The sequence below is a fragment of the Solenopsis invicta genome, chromosome 4 (assembly GCF_016802725.1).
Source record: "Solenopsis invicta isolate M01_SB chromosome 4, UNIL_Sinv_3.0, whole genome shotgun sequence".
NCBI lineage: Eukaryota > Metazoa > Arthropoda > Insecta > Hymenoptera > Formicidae > Solenopsis > Solenopsis invicta.
The window spans coordinates 11,688,956-11,705,565 of record NC_052667.1 but is presented as its reverse complement, the minus strand read 5'-3'; the positions used below and the strand labels follow the sequence as shown (position 1 = coordinate 11,705,565).

Here is a 16,610-nt window from a genome sequence, read left to right as displayed (position 1 = left end):
GATAATGATGTTGTAATTTTTTATAATCATAATGAAGATATTTGGATTGAAATGGTCATTTTGACAAGTAACTCGTTACTATTACACATTACTCATTGTAAAAAGTAATTTATTAGTTGAATCATTGTATAATGAGTAAAAATAAATTTATTATTAACGTGTTATTTTGATTTATTAAAAGTTACTTGTTTTGATGTGTAATGTTTTATAGTAACGATGAGTTATAGCCTTCCTAGAAAAACTTGCATAATTGCATAAACGTATGCATAATAAAATTAGTTGGTCCATTATTATGTATTTGCTTATCTAACTAATCATTTTCCTTATGCATATATTTATGCAATTATGCAAGTTTGTGTGAATAAATCCTTATTTGTCAAAAGTTATGACCTGCGTGAAAACACCGTTACAGTATATATAAAGCAATTTAAAAAAAGTTCAGATATTTTACATTCAAAGCAGTTTATGACAGTTTCCGTTATTTATTCAAAACAATTAGAATTTTTATATGATTAAAATGTCGAAGATTTTCAAAGAAAGTCAGATACCTATCTCTAACAATGATCATTATTGCACAATGGTCGTTATTGTAAATATTTATTTGAAGCCTTACAAGTCTTGTACAATATGATAATAAATACTCATACTGTATACATATACATACGTACATTTGTGTTGTTTTACTTAAAAATATATTTCATGTATAATAAGTGTTTGCATTAACAAGAAGGAACAAACTCGTACTGCTACGCGCGCCTGCGCACGAGGAGAGCGGTGTGTGTCCGATACTCTCTCTCATGTACACCTTAGCGAGAATAAAGCAGTGTCCGTACAAAGATCATTCGAACTATCAATTCACACCTATCACATTAACATTTTGGCGCCCAACGTTGTGAGGCTCGGAAGATAAGAGTGGAAGTAAAAGTTGGTCAGTTCAAGCGGCTAGAAACGACATAAGAAGCGACGAAAGCGTAACCTAACCTCTGAAATGGACACGTGTAGAGGCAGCAGAGGAAAGCAAGCATCGAGACGTTAAGTATCATAAGTAGCAACAAGCCTTTAGCAACATTCACAACAGGTGAGTCAGATATACAGTTACATTAAGCAAAATTTTGATTGAAGGAAAAGATGTCAGAATTAAGGACGTTGAAACAAAAACGTGCCAGAGCCAAGGGAAATATAACAAGGATGAGAGATAGAGTGCAGAGCGAAGAAGGAATATCTAAATACGAAGCGGAAGCTCGACAGCTCAAACTAGAAGAATTATGGAAGCAATTTGAGGACCTTCAATTGGAGATCGAGATGAAAATGCAGCCGTCAGAAGACAGAACGCAAGAGCAAATAGACTTGATAAACTACGCAGAAAGGGAAATTGTTGAAACTGTATACTATGAAGCAGCAGCGAAAATTCGTGAAATTGTGGAGATGGCTCAAAATCGGAACGAACAAGAACGACAGGTACCTGTAGTAGTAGCAGCTGAGCCTCGAGCAGAAGAACACAATGTGAAATTGCCAATACTCAAGATACCGGAATTCAGAGGAGACTATGACCAGTGGTTAACGTTCAAAGGCTTATTCAAATCTATGTTTCACGAGAACAGAAAGTTAACAAGCGTACAGAAATTTCAATATTTGAAAAGCTCATTGCAGGGCGAAGCCTTACAGATTATTGGCGGATTTGAGATCTCGTCGGAAAATTATGAACCAGCGTGGGAATTATTAACTAGCACGTATGACAATAAGAGATTGTTGATAAATACGCATATGAATAGATTATTAACTTTTCCAACGGTAGAGAAAGGCAAGTATGCTACTATTAAGCAAATAATAATTCATGTTCAAACGCATATAAAAGCCCTCAACGTGTTAGAATTACCTGTCGAGCATTGGGATGAATTGTTGATTCATTTGATAAAGGATAAACTAGATTATGTAACGCAGAAAAACTGGGAAGAGGAGACAAGTCGAAGAGCAGAAGAAAATAGGCCTACGTTAGAGGACTTTCTTCGATTTTTATCTGAATATGCACGAACAATGGAGTTAATCGATAATGGCAGATCCAAATCGGAAACAGCTAAGCAGCTTAACTCGAACGCGAGAATGATCAAGATGGAGAAGAGAGTGAACGTGGCAACAACGTCAAGGGAAACATGTGACAATTGTAGTGGTCCACATCGCTTATTTAAATGTGAACAATTTCTGAAGTTATCGATACCGATGAGAGCCGACAAAACACGACAATTAAGATTATGCTTAAATTGCTTTGGTAAAAAGCATTTTTCAAAAGAATGTTATTCAGGAGCATGCAAGAAATGCGGTGCAAAGCATAACACACTGCTACATAGGGAAGAATCCAGTGCCAAGGCAGACGAGGGTAAATAGACGTCTCAAGGTACATCGGATGCATCAGCACTCACAGTGACAGTCTACACAGAACAAAATTCAGATCAACGCATTCAGGACAAAACAAGTACGGAGAACAAGCTCAATATTCACATTGCCAAGAGCGAACAATCGCATGTCATATTATCTACGGCTCAAGTGTTAATAGAAGACATAAATGGAGAAAGGCCTCTCTGCAGAGCACTATTGGATCCGGGAGCACAGACAAATGTAATAACAAGATCATTGTTCAATAAAATGAGATTGAAGACAATCAAAACAAGCCAGGTGATCAGCGGCATAAACGGTGAAAGAGTTAAGTATACGGAATTGGCGAGAGTCAAAATAAAATCAGTACACACCAAATTTGAAACAGAAATTGAATGCGTCATTATGCCGACGATTATTGAACAATTACCTCAAGTTAAGTTGGATAATAAACTTATACCGATAGCTAAAGACATACAATTAGCAGACCCAGAGTTTCACGAGCCGAATAACATCGATCTACTCATCGGAGCTGGCTTATTTTGGCGCATCTTCTGTAGAGAAACCATCCCACAACAAACAGGGGTACCAAGCTTGCAGAAAACATTGTTTGGTTGGATCATCGGAGGAGAGCTGCAGGTAGGAAAAGTTACAAAAACGGAGAAGGTATGTGGAATATTAACGGATGTTACCCTGAAGGAGCAGTTAGAACGATTTTGGAAGGTGGAAGAGATATCGGAAATTCGTCAACCTACGGAAGAAGAAGCGGAATGCGAGGAGAATTTCAAGAAAACAGTAGAAAGAACATCTTCCGGAAGATTCATAGTAAGTTTACCAAGGAAGCAGAACGTTTGCTTAGGGGAGTCGAAAGAGCAGGCAGAAAGAAGATTGTTAGCAGTAGAGAAGAAATTCAAGAATGATTCAAACTGTAAAGAGGAATACATAAAATTCATGGCAGATTATGAAAGCAAGGAGCATATGTCAAGGATATTAGCATCAACGGAGGAGCCGGAGGAGATATGTTGGTTGCCTCATCAGGCAGTGTTTAAGACGGATGGCTTGACTACCAAAATTCGGGTAGTTTTCGACGCATCATCCAAGACGTCAAACGGTCAGTCATTGAATGATAAACTTCAAGCCGGACCAAACTTGCAGAATGAGATGTTTGAAATCCTTTTAAGATTTAGAACACATCAGTTTGTATTTAGTGCAGATATTGAAGCCATGTACAGACAAATTCTAGTAACAGAAAGAGATCGACACCTCCAGAGAATATTGTGGAGATCTGAATCAACGCAACCGATGCAAGCCTACAGCTTAAACACCGTGACTTATGGAACAACTGCCGCACCTTTCTTGGCGATAAGATGTCTACGCGAATTAGCACAGCAAGAGGATGATTTATTAGAAGCAGCAAACGTGGTAAGACACGATTTTTATATGGATGATGTGTTGTCAGGAGCAGCTACAGAAGAGAAAGCTATCCAGCTACGCAAAGAAGTAACAGAAGTATTGAAGAAAGGACAATTTCGACTAAGAAAGTGGCGAGCGAATCATAAGAAAATTTTGGAAGATATCAAAGAAGAGGATGAAAACGATAAGTTTTTAAAACTAGACAAGGAAGGAGCACTAAAGATTCTCGGATTACTATGGGATGCAACAACGGATACAATACAGTACTCAGTGAACACACCAGGGCCAGTCACTGTAACACGAAGAAGCATAGTATCTCAGGTCGCACAAATTTTTGACCCGCTGGGTCTTCTTGGGCCAATTTTAATCAAGGGCAAATGCATCATGCAGCAGACCTGGCAAATTCCCATTGGATGGGATGAGCCTCTACCAAAAATAATACAGGAGCAGTGGCAAGAGTTCTATGATGCTTTACAAGAGCTCAATGAGTTTAAGGTCATGCGAAACTTAAATCCAGGTAACCAATCTCAGGTGTTTGATATCATGGGGTTTGGAGATGCCTCCGAAAAAGCATACGGAGCGTGCCTCTATGCTGTATCAAAAAATAAGGAAGGTAATACACAGTCTTTTTTAATTTGTTCAAGAAGTAAAATAGCTCCTTTGAAAACTATCTCACTACCAAGGTTGGAATTGAATGCTGCGCTCATACTAGCTAAGTTAACTGCTACGGCTATACGTGCATTTGGTAACAGAATTAAAGAAATTCATTTATGGAGCGACTCTAGCATTGTGTTACATCAGATAAACACTAGTCTCAACTTATTGAAAACTTATGCAGCAAACCGTGTGACAAAAATTCAACAGGCCGTGAAGAAAGCAACTTGGCATCATGTGCCATCATCGGACAATCCTGCGGATGTCCTGTCCCGAGGGTCATCAATTGAAGAATGGAAACACAGCAAGCTTTGGTGGCATGGCCCTTGGTGGATCGATAATCCGAAAGAGTGGCCGCAGCTGCCGCAACAAGAGGAAGAAACGAAGCGGCTGGAGTTGAAGAAGGCGCTAGCAGCTGTGAGTATTCAATCACACGAGGATATTTTAGGAAGATTTTCCTCATACGACAAGTTATTGCGAGTCAGTGCATACTGTCTACGTTTTAAGAACAACTGCAAGCAACCAAGAGCTAAAAAAATCGGACCATTGACAGTGCAAGAATTGAATCAAGCAGAAATTGTAATTATTAGGTTAGCACAGGCAAAATCTTTTTTGACGGAGATATCAACTCTTGTCCAGGGTCTATCTATTCCGAAAACTAGCAAATTAGCGGCATTTAATCCATTCTTAGGCCATGAGGGAATTTTGAGGATCGGCGGACGATTACACAACGCACAGCTTGTTGTGGAGCAGAAGCACCCAATACTTATACCGCCGGGAGATCCGTTAACTGTTTTGATCATTAGGCGAGAACACGAGAGACAATTGCATAGTGGTATAAATCAACTGCTGTATACCATACGACGACGTTTTTGGATAATTCGAGGAAGGCGAGAAATAAAAAAGGTGATCAGGGGATGTATAAAATGCTTCCGTTTGAAGCCTGAGAGCAAAGAGGTACTAATGGGTGATTTACCCAAAGAGAGAGTTTGCGAAAACTTACGAGCTTTTATAAATGTCGGAACTGACTACGCAGGACCTTTCTTAATTCGAGAGAGCCGCAGAAGAGGCAAGATGGTCACAAAAAAGGCATGGATAGCAGTGTTTGTATACTGTGCTACTAAGGCAGTGCATCTAGAATTGGTAACGGACTTGTCAACAGAGGCATTTATCGCTGCTTTACGGCGTTTTACGGCAAGAAGAGGACTCTGTAATCAAATATTATCTGACAACGGGACGAACTTTGTTGGAGCGGCCCGACAGCTGCAAGAACTTTATACGTTTCTTCAAAAGGAGAGCGAAGCAATTTCGCAGCATTTAGCGCAACAGCGAATTCAATGGCAATTCATGCCACCACGATCCCCAAATTTTGGCGGATTATGGGAAGCAGCAGTGAAGGTAGTTAAGAAGCACTTCTACGCTGTCACTCAAGGTCAGATTCTGACCTTCGAGGAATTCTATTCCATCTTAACGGAAATCGAAGCGATAATGAATTCGCGTCCACTTTGTCCAATGACCGAGGATCCGGAAGATCTAGCTGTTCTAACTCCCGCCCATTTCTTGGTTGGAGATTCATTATTGCTACCTGTGGAGGACAATTTTTTAGACACACCAGATAACAAACTATCCAGATGGCAACTTTTACAAAAGTTGAGACAGTCTATATGGAATCGTTGGCACATCGAGTACTTGCAGGAACTGCAACGTCGGCATAAGTGGGCTCATCCATCGGACAATCTTTATCCAGGCCTACTTGTTTTGCTAAAAGAGAAAAACGTACCACTACTTCACTGGACGATAGCTCGCATTACCGAGGTCCACCATGGAAAAGACGAAGTTGTTAGAGTGGTCACAGTCCGCACTGCAAAAGGATTCTTCAAACGAGCTGCAAGAGATGTTTGTCCCCTCCCAATATACGACAATCAGGAGAAAATGTAAAAGACCAACATCCAGTAACGTTTATTTTATTTAATTTTTTTTTAATATATGCCCCTCACGAGAGATTCACAGTTTGAATGTACGCAATTCTAATATTATTAATCACCAATTTATTGTATTAGTTATTATATCAATTATGTATTACTTTATTGAAAGTCAAGTCTTTCAAGGGGGCCGGAATGTTCGCATTAACAAGAAGGAACAAACTCGTACTGCTACGCGCGCCTGCGCACGAGGAGAGCGGTGTGTGTCCGATACTCTCTCTCATGTACACCTTAGCGAGAATAAAGCAGTGTCCGTACAAAGATCATTCGAACTATCAATTCACACCTATCACATTAACAATAAGTATTTATATGACTTTGACATATCAACATGCCATTTTATGATATAAATGCATAAAATCATAGGTGAACCCATAGTGTAAAAATACATATTGTATTTTGTATTTTTACCTTATGGGTGAACCTTACTTTATGCAAGTAAACAAATTCAGTTAAAACCGCGCTAGGGCTGGTTAAGTTGGATCGTGCTGGTCGTTAAAATGGCGACAATCAATCCGAAAAAAGCTGATAAATGGAGGCACAAATCGGGAACGTTTTCGTTTCACGGAGTTGAGTCTTCTTACACTTACTTCACGATCTCAAATCTACTCTTGTGTTGTTGAGTGACTGCATTACGTTTTCAGCAAATACAAAGTAACTAATCGAAAATTTGTGCTTAGCATTAAGTTGTCTGATTTTGCAAAACATGCTTGGCTATTAGAATAATATAACGTATGTAAGCGCATTAATTAATAAATCTGAAATAGATTAAAATTAATTTATTTTTGTTTTTATACCTTTGCCATATCCAATGGCAAAATAATATTATGCCATTGACCAAATAATGTTCCTATTGATAAACCCAATAGTAAAATATTAATACTACTAATCGAATGATATTCCTATTGCTGAATATTCAGTGGTAACTAAATATACAAGGTGTTCCCGGATTAAACAACAAAACTTCAAATATGAATTTAGGACCTCAAAACAAACAAAAATTTTACTCTGAACATATGCTCGCAAACACTTTGTTCAAGAGATATGAACTTTTGAAGTTACAAAACTGTATGAACGAATAAATTAAATATTTTTTGATTTGAAGCTCCAAGGTCATTGATAGGCTTTTGTTCGGAAAGCTTGTAGTTCGTAGCTGTTAGTTCGTTGAATGCTGTTGTAGAATAAAGTGAATGTCCCAGTTACTGAACAAGTAAGGTCGTGAAAATTATGGATGAGGTTTAAATAAGTAAAACTTGGTTTTTAATTAAAACCCTTTTTACTCTTCAAAAGTTAAATTATTTTATCAATAGAAACTTTTGTTAATAATTTTATAATGCTATACATCTTCAAGAAATAACAGATATATTGCTACATGTAAATGTATCTATTAGTGACCGTTCGATTTTGCTTTGTCTCAATTAGTAACCTATGTTTGTCCCGATTAGTGAACAAACAAAGTGTTAAGTATGGATAAGTTAAAATGAATAAATTTGCTACTTTTATGTAAAAATTGATCTGGACATGAGAAAAATGCAATTCTTGATAAGAAAAAATAATTTTGTGAACGTACTACGAAAATATAATACATCTTAAATATGTCAATTATTTTTCAATGAAGACTGAAATCATTTACTGTGTGGATTTTTTTAACATTAAAGAGCCGCAAAGCTAATATAAAAATAAACTAAAATTTTAACAAAGTATTAGAAGGCTCTTAAGATTTAACACAACAAAAATAGCAAAACAGGCTAGTGAGAGTCAGCGCGGGTTTAAGAACGCAACACACAATTAGTGTTCAAACAATTATTTATTCATAATGAATCACAAAAGTAACGAACGTTTCGGCTCCCTTTGGAGTCCTCTTCAGCGAAATTACAAGTAAAAAATTATTCTAGTTGTCTTCTTCAGCGTAATTACAAGTAGAAGTTATTCTAGTCGTCATCAGTCAGTTACCGGGAATTAAATGAGTCACCAACGGTTTGCCAAATCCGCCGTGGAAGCATTGCCCGCTGTCGTGTCAGTGAAATTGATACTTTTCTAAACAACCATCGCGATGGTTGTTGATGACGACTAAAATAACTTCTACTTGTAATTACGCTGAAGATGACGACTAAAATAATTTTTTACTTGTAATTTCGTTGAAAAGAGCTCCAAAGAGAGCCGAAACGTTCGTTACTTTTGTGATTCATTATGAATAAATAATTGTTTGACCACTGATTGTGTGTTGCGCTCTTAAACCCACGCTGACTCTCACTAGCCTATTTTGCTATTTTGTTGTGTTAAACTAAAATTTAATAACAATGATACAAGAAGAGTTTCAGGGCCGTGCAGAGTATTGGGCGCCAATACAAAATCAATACAAATGTAAATAGAGTAAACGTTTCGACCGTTTAATAACTAGTCATCTTCAGTACAATGTTTGAATCTGTAAAATTGAAACAATTAAATAGCAAATCATATCACAAACTTAACGCAAATCAATAAATCAATAAATTAAAATTTTACCTGCGATGTTAGCTTACGCAAACGTACCACATAAAAACAGCTTAACAAAAAGTGTCAAAAAGCGACTTACAAGGAAACACAGGGAAGTGTCCGCCTCAGATTAAAATGAGGTTTCAATATGTTGTAGTACAGATAAAAATAAGGGACACGTATTTTTTTATACGTGCCCATACGCACTTTAAGGGGGTGAAACACCCCTTTGAAGAAAATTGGTTTTTTCCTTTCGAAGTGTATGCCGCCGAAACTATAAGAGATAGAAAAAAATGTTTTAAATAAAAGTTGAATGGCTCGAAGAGTAATTTATGACAGCGGAAAAAAAATTTTTTTTTTAATTTTTTTTAATACTTTCCCCCACCACTTACCTATTTTTTTCAAAATTTTTATTTTTTTTATAAGCAAAATAAAGCTTATTTTATTACAAATTCAACGGTATATGATAAAGTTACGATACAACATTCCCATTTTCCAAAAATAATTAAAAATCTCTCGATACGCACGGTACGCGCACCCGTCCGCGCGTTCGTGCGCTACAAAAGTGACTCCCTTCGATTTCGACATGCCTTTAATATGTTGTACAGATTAAAATAAGGGACACGTATTTTTTACACGTGTCCTAATACACTTTTAAGGGTGAAACACCCCTTTGAAGAAAATCGGGTTTTTTCTTTCGAAGCGTGTATCGTCGAAACTATAAGAGATAATAAAAAAAAACTCCCGACTGCTGCCAAAAGTTGGTTTAATAACAAGAATTAAAAAGTTAAAGATTAAAAATTAATTAATAACAAAAAAAATTTTAAATTTAAAAAACAATTTAAAAAATTATAAAGTTAATTAAAATTAAATAAAAATTAAAAAATTGAAAAGTTAATTACAAAAATTACAAAAATAAGAAAAAACCAACAAATTAATAAAAATTACCTAAATTAAGAAATTTAGTAAAAAATTGGAAATAAAAAACAAATTAACATAAAAACAGAAAATCAACAAAACTAAAAGATAATAATAAAAAGATTGCTTTAAAAAGTTTGAAATAAAAATCAATTAAACAATTAAAATAACAACAAAAAATAAAGCTACGGATACTAAAAAATAGTTTTAAAAGTTTGAAATAAAAATTAATTAAAGCAAATACTTGACATTTTAAATGCTAATTCTATTTTTAGCACATTATTGTACCAATTAAAAATTAAAATTGAAATTTACACTTTGTTTAATAAAATACTTTTTTTTTCAATAATAAATTGTACTTAACCAGCAGTCGGGAGACGCCACGCTGAATGTTATAACTATTCAGGATATAATGTAATGTTATATTTATTATTTAGCGTGGCGTCTCCCGACTGCTGGTTAAGTACAATTTATTATTGAAAAAAAAAGTATTTTATTAAACAAAGTGTAAATTTCAATTTTAATTTTTAATTGGTACAATAATGTGCTAAAAATATAATTAGCATTTAAAATGTCAAGTATTAGTATTTGCTTTAATTAATTTTTATTTCAAAATTTTAAAACTATTTTTTAGTATCCGTAGTTTTATTTTTTGTTGTTATTTTAATTGTTTAATTGATTTTTATTTCAAACTTTTTAAAGCAATCTTTTTATTATTATCTTTTAGTTTTGTTGATTTTCTGTTTTTATGTTAATTTGTTTTTTATTTCCAATTTTTTACTAAATTTGTTAATTTAGGTAATTTTTATTAATTTGTTGGTTTTTTCTTATTTTTGTAATTTTTGTAATTAACTTTTCAATTTTTTAATTTTTATTTAATTTTAATTAACTTTATAATTTTTTAAATTGTTTTTTAAATTTAAAATTTTTTTTGTTATTAATTAATTTTTAATCTTAAACTTTTTAATTCTTGTTATTAAACCAACTTTTGGCAGCAGTCGGGAGTTTTTTTTTTATTATCTCTTATAGTTTCGACGATACAAGCTTCGAAAGAAAAAACCCGATTTTCTTCAAAGGGGTGTTTCACCCTTAAAAGTGTATTAGGACACGTGTAAAAAATACGTGTCCCTTATTTTAATCTGTACAACATATTAAAGGCACGTCGAAATCGAAGGGAGTCACTTTTGTAGCGCGCGGACGGGTGCGTGTACCGTGCGTATCGAGAGATTTTTAATTATTTTTGGAAAATGGGAATGTTGTATCGTAACTTTATCATATACCGTTGAATTCGTAATAAAATAAGCTTTATTTTGCTTATAAAAACATAAAAATTTTGAAAAAAAATAGGTAAGTGGTGGGAGAAAGTATTAAAAAAAATTAAAAAAAAAAATTTTTTTTCCGCTGTCATAAATTACTCTTCGAGCCATTCAACTTTCATTTAAAACATTTTTTTCTATCTCTTATAGTTTCGACGGCATACACTTCGAAAGAAAAAAACCGATTTTCTTCAAAGGGATGTTTCACCCCCTTAAAGTGCGTATGGGCACGTATAAAAAAATACGTGTCCCTTATTTTTATCTGTACTACAACATATTAAGAACTCGTTTTAATCTGAGGCGGACACTTCCCTGTGTTTCCTTGTTAGTTCGAGATGTATCCTCGAGGAACGAGCGAAGAGACATCGTTTTTGGAACATGAGTCTGAGTAAGCCCGTACAAAAAATGGAGAAAAAAGACAACAATATTCAATGTCAGAATATAAAAAAATTAAATAAATAAATACAGATAAAAATAATAATAAATATAATAGATAAACAGCTGTAAGAGTCAAGATAATAAAATTGTAAGAAGAAAAAAAACTAACGTAAAGTCAAAATATAATAAGAAATAATAAATAAAGAGTTGTACAAGTCAAATAATAAAATTGTGAAATGGAATAGATAACATAAAAAAAATAGTATAGATCATATTTATGAGTTCCGAAAACTATATCCTAAATAATGCTGATACGAATGTACATCACAGTGTTGTGAAACAATTAAGGTGAGAAAATTGTCGAAACAGAACGGTATGAGTATGAAAAGGGTGAGGGGGAAGAAAGGATCGGACGTTAAGGAGGGGACATACGATCGAGAATAGAAAGATTCGCGTCAGAAAGCAATTCGGTATCATTTTGTTTGTTGAGTCCTTTTTGTTGTCTTTTTATGTGTAACATTTCAGATATCGATCTTTTTTTTAAAGGATGGTTCTTTATTTAAAATTTCTACATTATCCCAGTCAAAATTATCATTGTTTTTGTTGCAATGTTTTGTAATAACGGAAGGAGAACTGGATTTTTTGATGTCCGATTTATGTTCCGTGACTCTTGTTTTAAGCTAACGTTTTGTCTGTCCCACATAAGACGACTCACAATTTCTACAATTAATTTTGTAGACTACACCATTGCACGATAATCGATCAATGTGGTCTTTTCCCGCGATTATAAATTTATTGAGTTTAAAGGGGATTGTAAACGCTACGTTGCAGTGATACGTATTAGGGAAAAACAAAAATTTAGCTGATACCAACTTGATATAAGGGATCGTGAAATACCTTTTCGCACTTCCGTCCGCCACGTCGGTGTCATTTTTATATTGAACAATCAACATATAGGAGTGTTCTAACAACCGATAGGATGTTGCCGAAAATCTACAGTTTACCAAAAATACACGAGCGGGATAACCGACTTAGAATAATAATATCATCAATAAACAGTTCATTATATTCATTAGCTAATTTTTTACACCAAATTATTTACAATAGTATACCGGAAGCCCTTAGTTTTATAAAAAAACAGCTACCATTTAGTTAACAAGCTCAGTGGTTTTAACTTGGAATCAGATCATGTATTAGCATCTCTGGACGGCGTGTCTCTTTTCATTAATGTTCCAGAAGACTTAGCGGTGGAAAGCGTCATATCAAATGGGACTTGATTTCACAAAAGACTCTCATCCCCTTTGCTGAATTCCTTAAGGCACTTGATTTAATATTAGTCTCTACTTTTTATAAGTTTAATAACGTTGTTTACAAACAGTTTTTTAGTTTACTAATGGGTTCTCTGTTATCCCTTATTTAAGGCAGATTTGGTCATGCAAGATTTGGAGTGTACTGCGATAAAAAACCTTCCGTTCCATTTACTGTTCTATTTTAGATACGATATTATACTGACAGCACCCGAATACTCTATCCTGTATTCTTGACACTTTTAATTCCGTGCATGACCGCCTGCAATTCACAGTGGAAATAGAAAGAGAAGAAAAAATCAGTTTTTTTGATGTGTTATTGATAAAACGCAACAATGTGATTATTTTCGATCAGTATCGCAAATCCACCTTTTCGAGAAGATACCTTTCGCATTACCCATTGTGTCATAAAAAAGGTATTGTTTTTGGTATAATGGACAGAATTTCATTATCACATCCACAGTTTCATAAAAAAAAATTCACTCGTATGATTAATATCTTACTTGACAATAACTATCGTTTAAATTTTATCTTTGCCATGATTCATTTTAGATCAAAACACTTTTTTTATAAAAATGACACCGACCTAGCGGACGGAGGTGCGAAAAGGTATTTTACGATCCCTTATATCATGTCGGTATCAGATAAATTTTTGTTTTTCCTTAATAATTATCACTGCAACGTAGCGTTTACAATCTCCTTCAAACTCAATAAATTTATAACCGCGGGTAAAGACCACATTGATCGATTATCGTGCAATGATGTAGTCCACAAAATTAATTGTAGAAATTGTGAGTCGTCTTATGTGGGACAGACAAAACGTCAGCTTAAAACAAGAGTCACGGAACATAAATCGGACATCAAAAAATCCAGTTCTCCTTCGGTTATTACGAAACATTACATCAAAAACAATTATAATTTTGACTGGGATAATATAGAAATTTTAGATAAAGAACCATCTCTTAAAAAAAGATCGATATCTGAAATGTTACACATAAAGAAACAACAAAAAAGACTCAACAAACAATGTGATACCGAACTGCTTTCTGACGCGTATCTTCCTATTCTCGATCGTATTTCCTCTCCTTAACGTCCAATCCTCCGCCCTCCCTCTCCCTTTTCATACTTATATCGTTCTGTTTCGACCATTCTCTCACCTTATTCGTTTCACAACACTCTGTGATGTACATTCGTACCAGCATCATTTAGGATATAGTTTTCGGGATTCATAGGTATGATCTATACTATTCTTTCCATGTTATCTATTCTATTTTATAATTTTATTATTTAACTTGTATAGCTTTTTATTTATTATTTCTTATTATATTTTGACTTTACGTTAGTTTTTTTTCTTCTTACAATTTTATTATCTTGATTTGTACAGTTTTTATCTATTATATTTATTATTATTTTTATCTGTATTTATTTATTTATTTAATTTTTTTACATTCTGACATTGAATATTGTTGTCTTTTTTCTTTTTTTTTGTACGGGCTTACTCAGACTCATATTCCGAAAACGATATCCCTTCGCTCGTTCCTCGAAAATACATCTCGGACTAAGTCGCTTTACGACACTTTTTGTTAAGCTGTTTTTATGACGTCTATCAAGCTAGCAGAACAAAGTTGTCAAAAATGAAAAACAACAGCATGAGAATTAGGTGCTTTTTAGATGCTAATTAGGTGCTCTATTTAAAAATTAGGTGCTCTTCTTATTTTCTGGAAATTTAAATTATAAGGTTGTACTGCCAGCTTGACGTAAGCTAGCAGCACACCCGAATATCATTGAAGCAAGAGCCCAAAATAAATAAAAAGGGTTGAATAATTAGGTGCTTTTTAGGTGCTTTTAAACGACAAAACTCGCGATGACGTATCTCCACCCCTTCGCCCAAAAACAGCCCTTAACAGTATTGGAATCAAGAGAAAAGTGCTATAAATAATTGAAATAAAAAACTAATTGATACACAGAAAATAAGTATAAATTAAGTGCTTTATAAATATACTAGCAGAGAATTAAGTGTTCCCTCTCTTAGGCAAAAATCCACCCCTGAGGCTGGTGACGCCAAGAGAGAAGTATTTTAAATAATATTACAAAAAATTTATAAAATACGCATTAACTACGCGTAAATCAGGTGCTTTTAAGATATACTACTCGCGAATTAAGTGCTTCCCCCCTTAGACGAAAATCCACCCCTGAGGTTGGTAACGCCAAGGGAGAAGTACTTTAAATAATGATACAAAAAACTTATAAAATACGTATTAACTGCGCGTAAATTAGGTGCTTTTAAGATGTACTACTCGCGAGTTATGTGCCCCCCCCCCCCTTAGGTGAAAATCAACAACCACAGTAGGTTCTTCATACTAGCTTTCAAAATTAATATAAAAATGTTTTCGCCCGTAAAATCTCAAGTAATAAGATGTTTTAGAAGTCTATCACTGCCGAATTAAGGTATTTATATATTATCTTACAAATTAAGTGTTTCAATCCTGAGTCGAAAATCTCATGTCTTGATCTAGATAAGTTCTGAACGCCAGTTTAATTCTTTATTAATATTTTTAGGGATTTAATATATAGGGTTTTATAATAAGCAATGATAAGTTTTTAAATATCCTTTATCTTATTTTTGACATACATTATTAAATGTGGAGAGAATTTTTTTTGGTTATTTAATTTTTTAGTTGATTTGGCCGTGTCATCATATTCTAGCCAGGTTCCTTACCTGTAACATATGGCAGTGTAATGCCCTATAATTTCGTCATTACTTCTGCGGGTGGTAATTGCTGGCAATTTCATTGCCACTATGCCATGGAGCTTGTATTCATAATTTGTTATTGACAACAATAACGTCGTTGGTAATCTTTTGAGCAATATTTCACTATTCTCCAATTCATCGCTGTATATTTCAAATAATATATACTCGCCTAGATATGTGAAAAAAAATTGGTTTTAAGTTTAAATGAATAACTTTCTATTATAGGAATAACTACTCTTTCTATTATAGGAACTACTTTCTATTATAGGAATAAGTACAATTCAATGTGTTCTTTTAGTTAAAATTTAATAGTAAATCGATTGTGGTTAATAGAATTAAAAAGGTACTAGTGGAATTTACAGATACACACATTTTGATAATAATGTTTTAACTTCTATTTAATGATTTATTACCTTGTAAGCTTAGTTCTTTTGTCACGAATCTAGCACATCCTGCGGTTTCACATTTTCTTTGAGAATGTAAGCAAATATCTTCTACGATTTCCTCATTAAAAGATTTGTGCATTAATGATGCCAATCGTATAGATACACTGAGAAAAAGGTTTCCTTGGACCAAATAAAACTCGTTAACAGATAATAAATGGCATGGTTGGATACGGCGAATCGAATATTTTGTTGAATCAATGCAATCGTTGGTTTGTGATAATAGTGAATATTCTGTTGTCCCAAATTAACGTACTTTAATAGTTAATGAATCTGATTTTGGCACGAACGAATATCTTTTTTGCATCAATTGAATATTTCTTAACAGTTAAGGAATATAATTTTGGCACGAACGAATATCTTTTTGCATCAATTGAATATTTCTTAACAGTTAAGGAATATAATTTTGGCACGAACGAATATCTTTTTGCATCATTGAATATTTCTTAATACTTAAAGAATATAATTTTGGCACAAAAGTATATTTTGTTACATTAACGGAAGATTTATTATTAGGTAAGAAATTCGAATTTGGCACAAAATAATATCTTTTTGCATCAATTAAATATTTTTAATAGTAAATAATTTCATTTTGCTGGAAA

The 16,610-nt window shown here is 33.9% G+C and overlaps 2 protein-coding genes across 2 annotated transcripts; one reads left to right on the top strand and one right to left on the bottom strand.

Moving 5' to 3' along the window:
* Positions 1–1,128: 1,128 nt before the first annotated feature.
* LOC120357524 lies at positions 1,129–6,375 on the top strand. The gene is made up of 2 exons (XM_039448088.1): positions 1,129–2,374; positions 2,447–6,375. The coding sequence occupies exons 1-2, from the start codon at positions 1,129–1,131 to the stop codon at positions 6,373–6,375; spliced, it is 5,175 nt and encodes a 1,724-aa protein (XP_039304022.1).
* Positions 6,376–15,461: 9,086 nt separating this feature from the next.
* Positions 15,462–16,090, bottom strand: LOC120357522. The gene is made up of 2 exons (XM_039448074.1): positions 15,979–16,090; positions 15,462–15,734 (listed from the first exon to the last, which is right to left on the bottom strand). Exons 1-2 carry the CDS (start codon positions 16,088–16,090, stop codon positions 15,529–15,531), a joined length of 318 nt encoding a protein of 105 aa, XP_039304008.1. The 3' UTR covers positions 15,462–15,528.
* Between the last annotated feature and the right edge of the window lie 520 nt (positions 16,091–16,610).

Coding starts and splice junctions, on each gene's coding strand:
- LOC120357524 (XM_039448088.1), top strand. CDS start 1,129: ATGTCAGAATTAAGGACGTTGAAACAAAAACGTGCCAGAGCCAAGGGA. Junction 2,375..2,446: donor CAGTGCCAAGGCAGACGAGG/GTAAATAGACGT, acceptor AACAAAATTCAG/ATCAACGCATTCAGGACAAA.
- LOC120357522 (XM_039448074.1), bottom strand. CDS start 16,090: ATGCACAAATCTTTTAATGAGGAAATCGTAGAAGATATTTGCTTACAT. Junction 15,735..15,978: donor AAAAGAACTAAGCTTACAAG/GTAATAAATCAT, acceptor TCACATATCTAG/GCGAGTATATATTATTTGAA.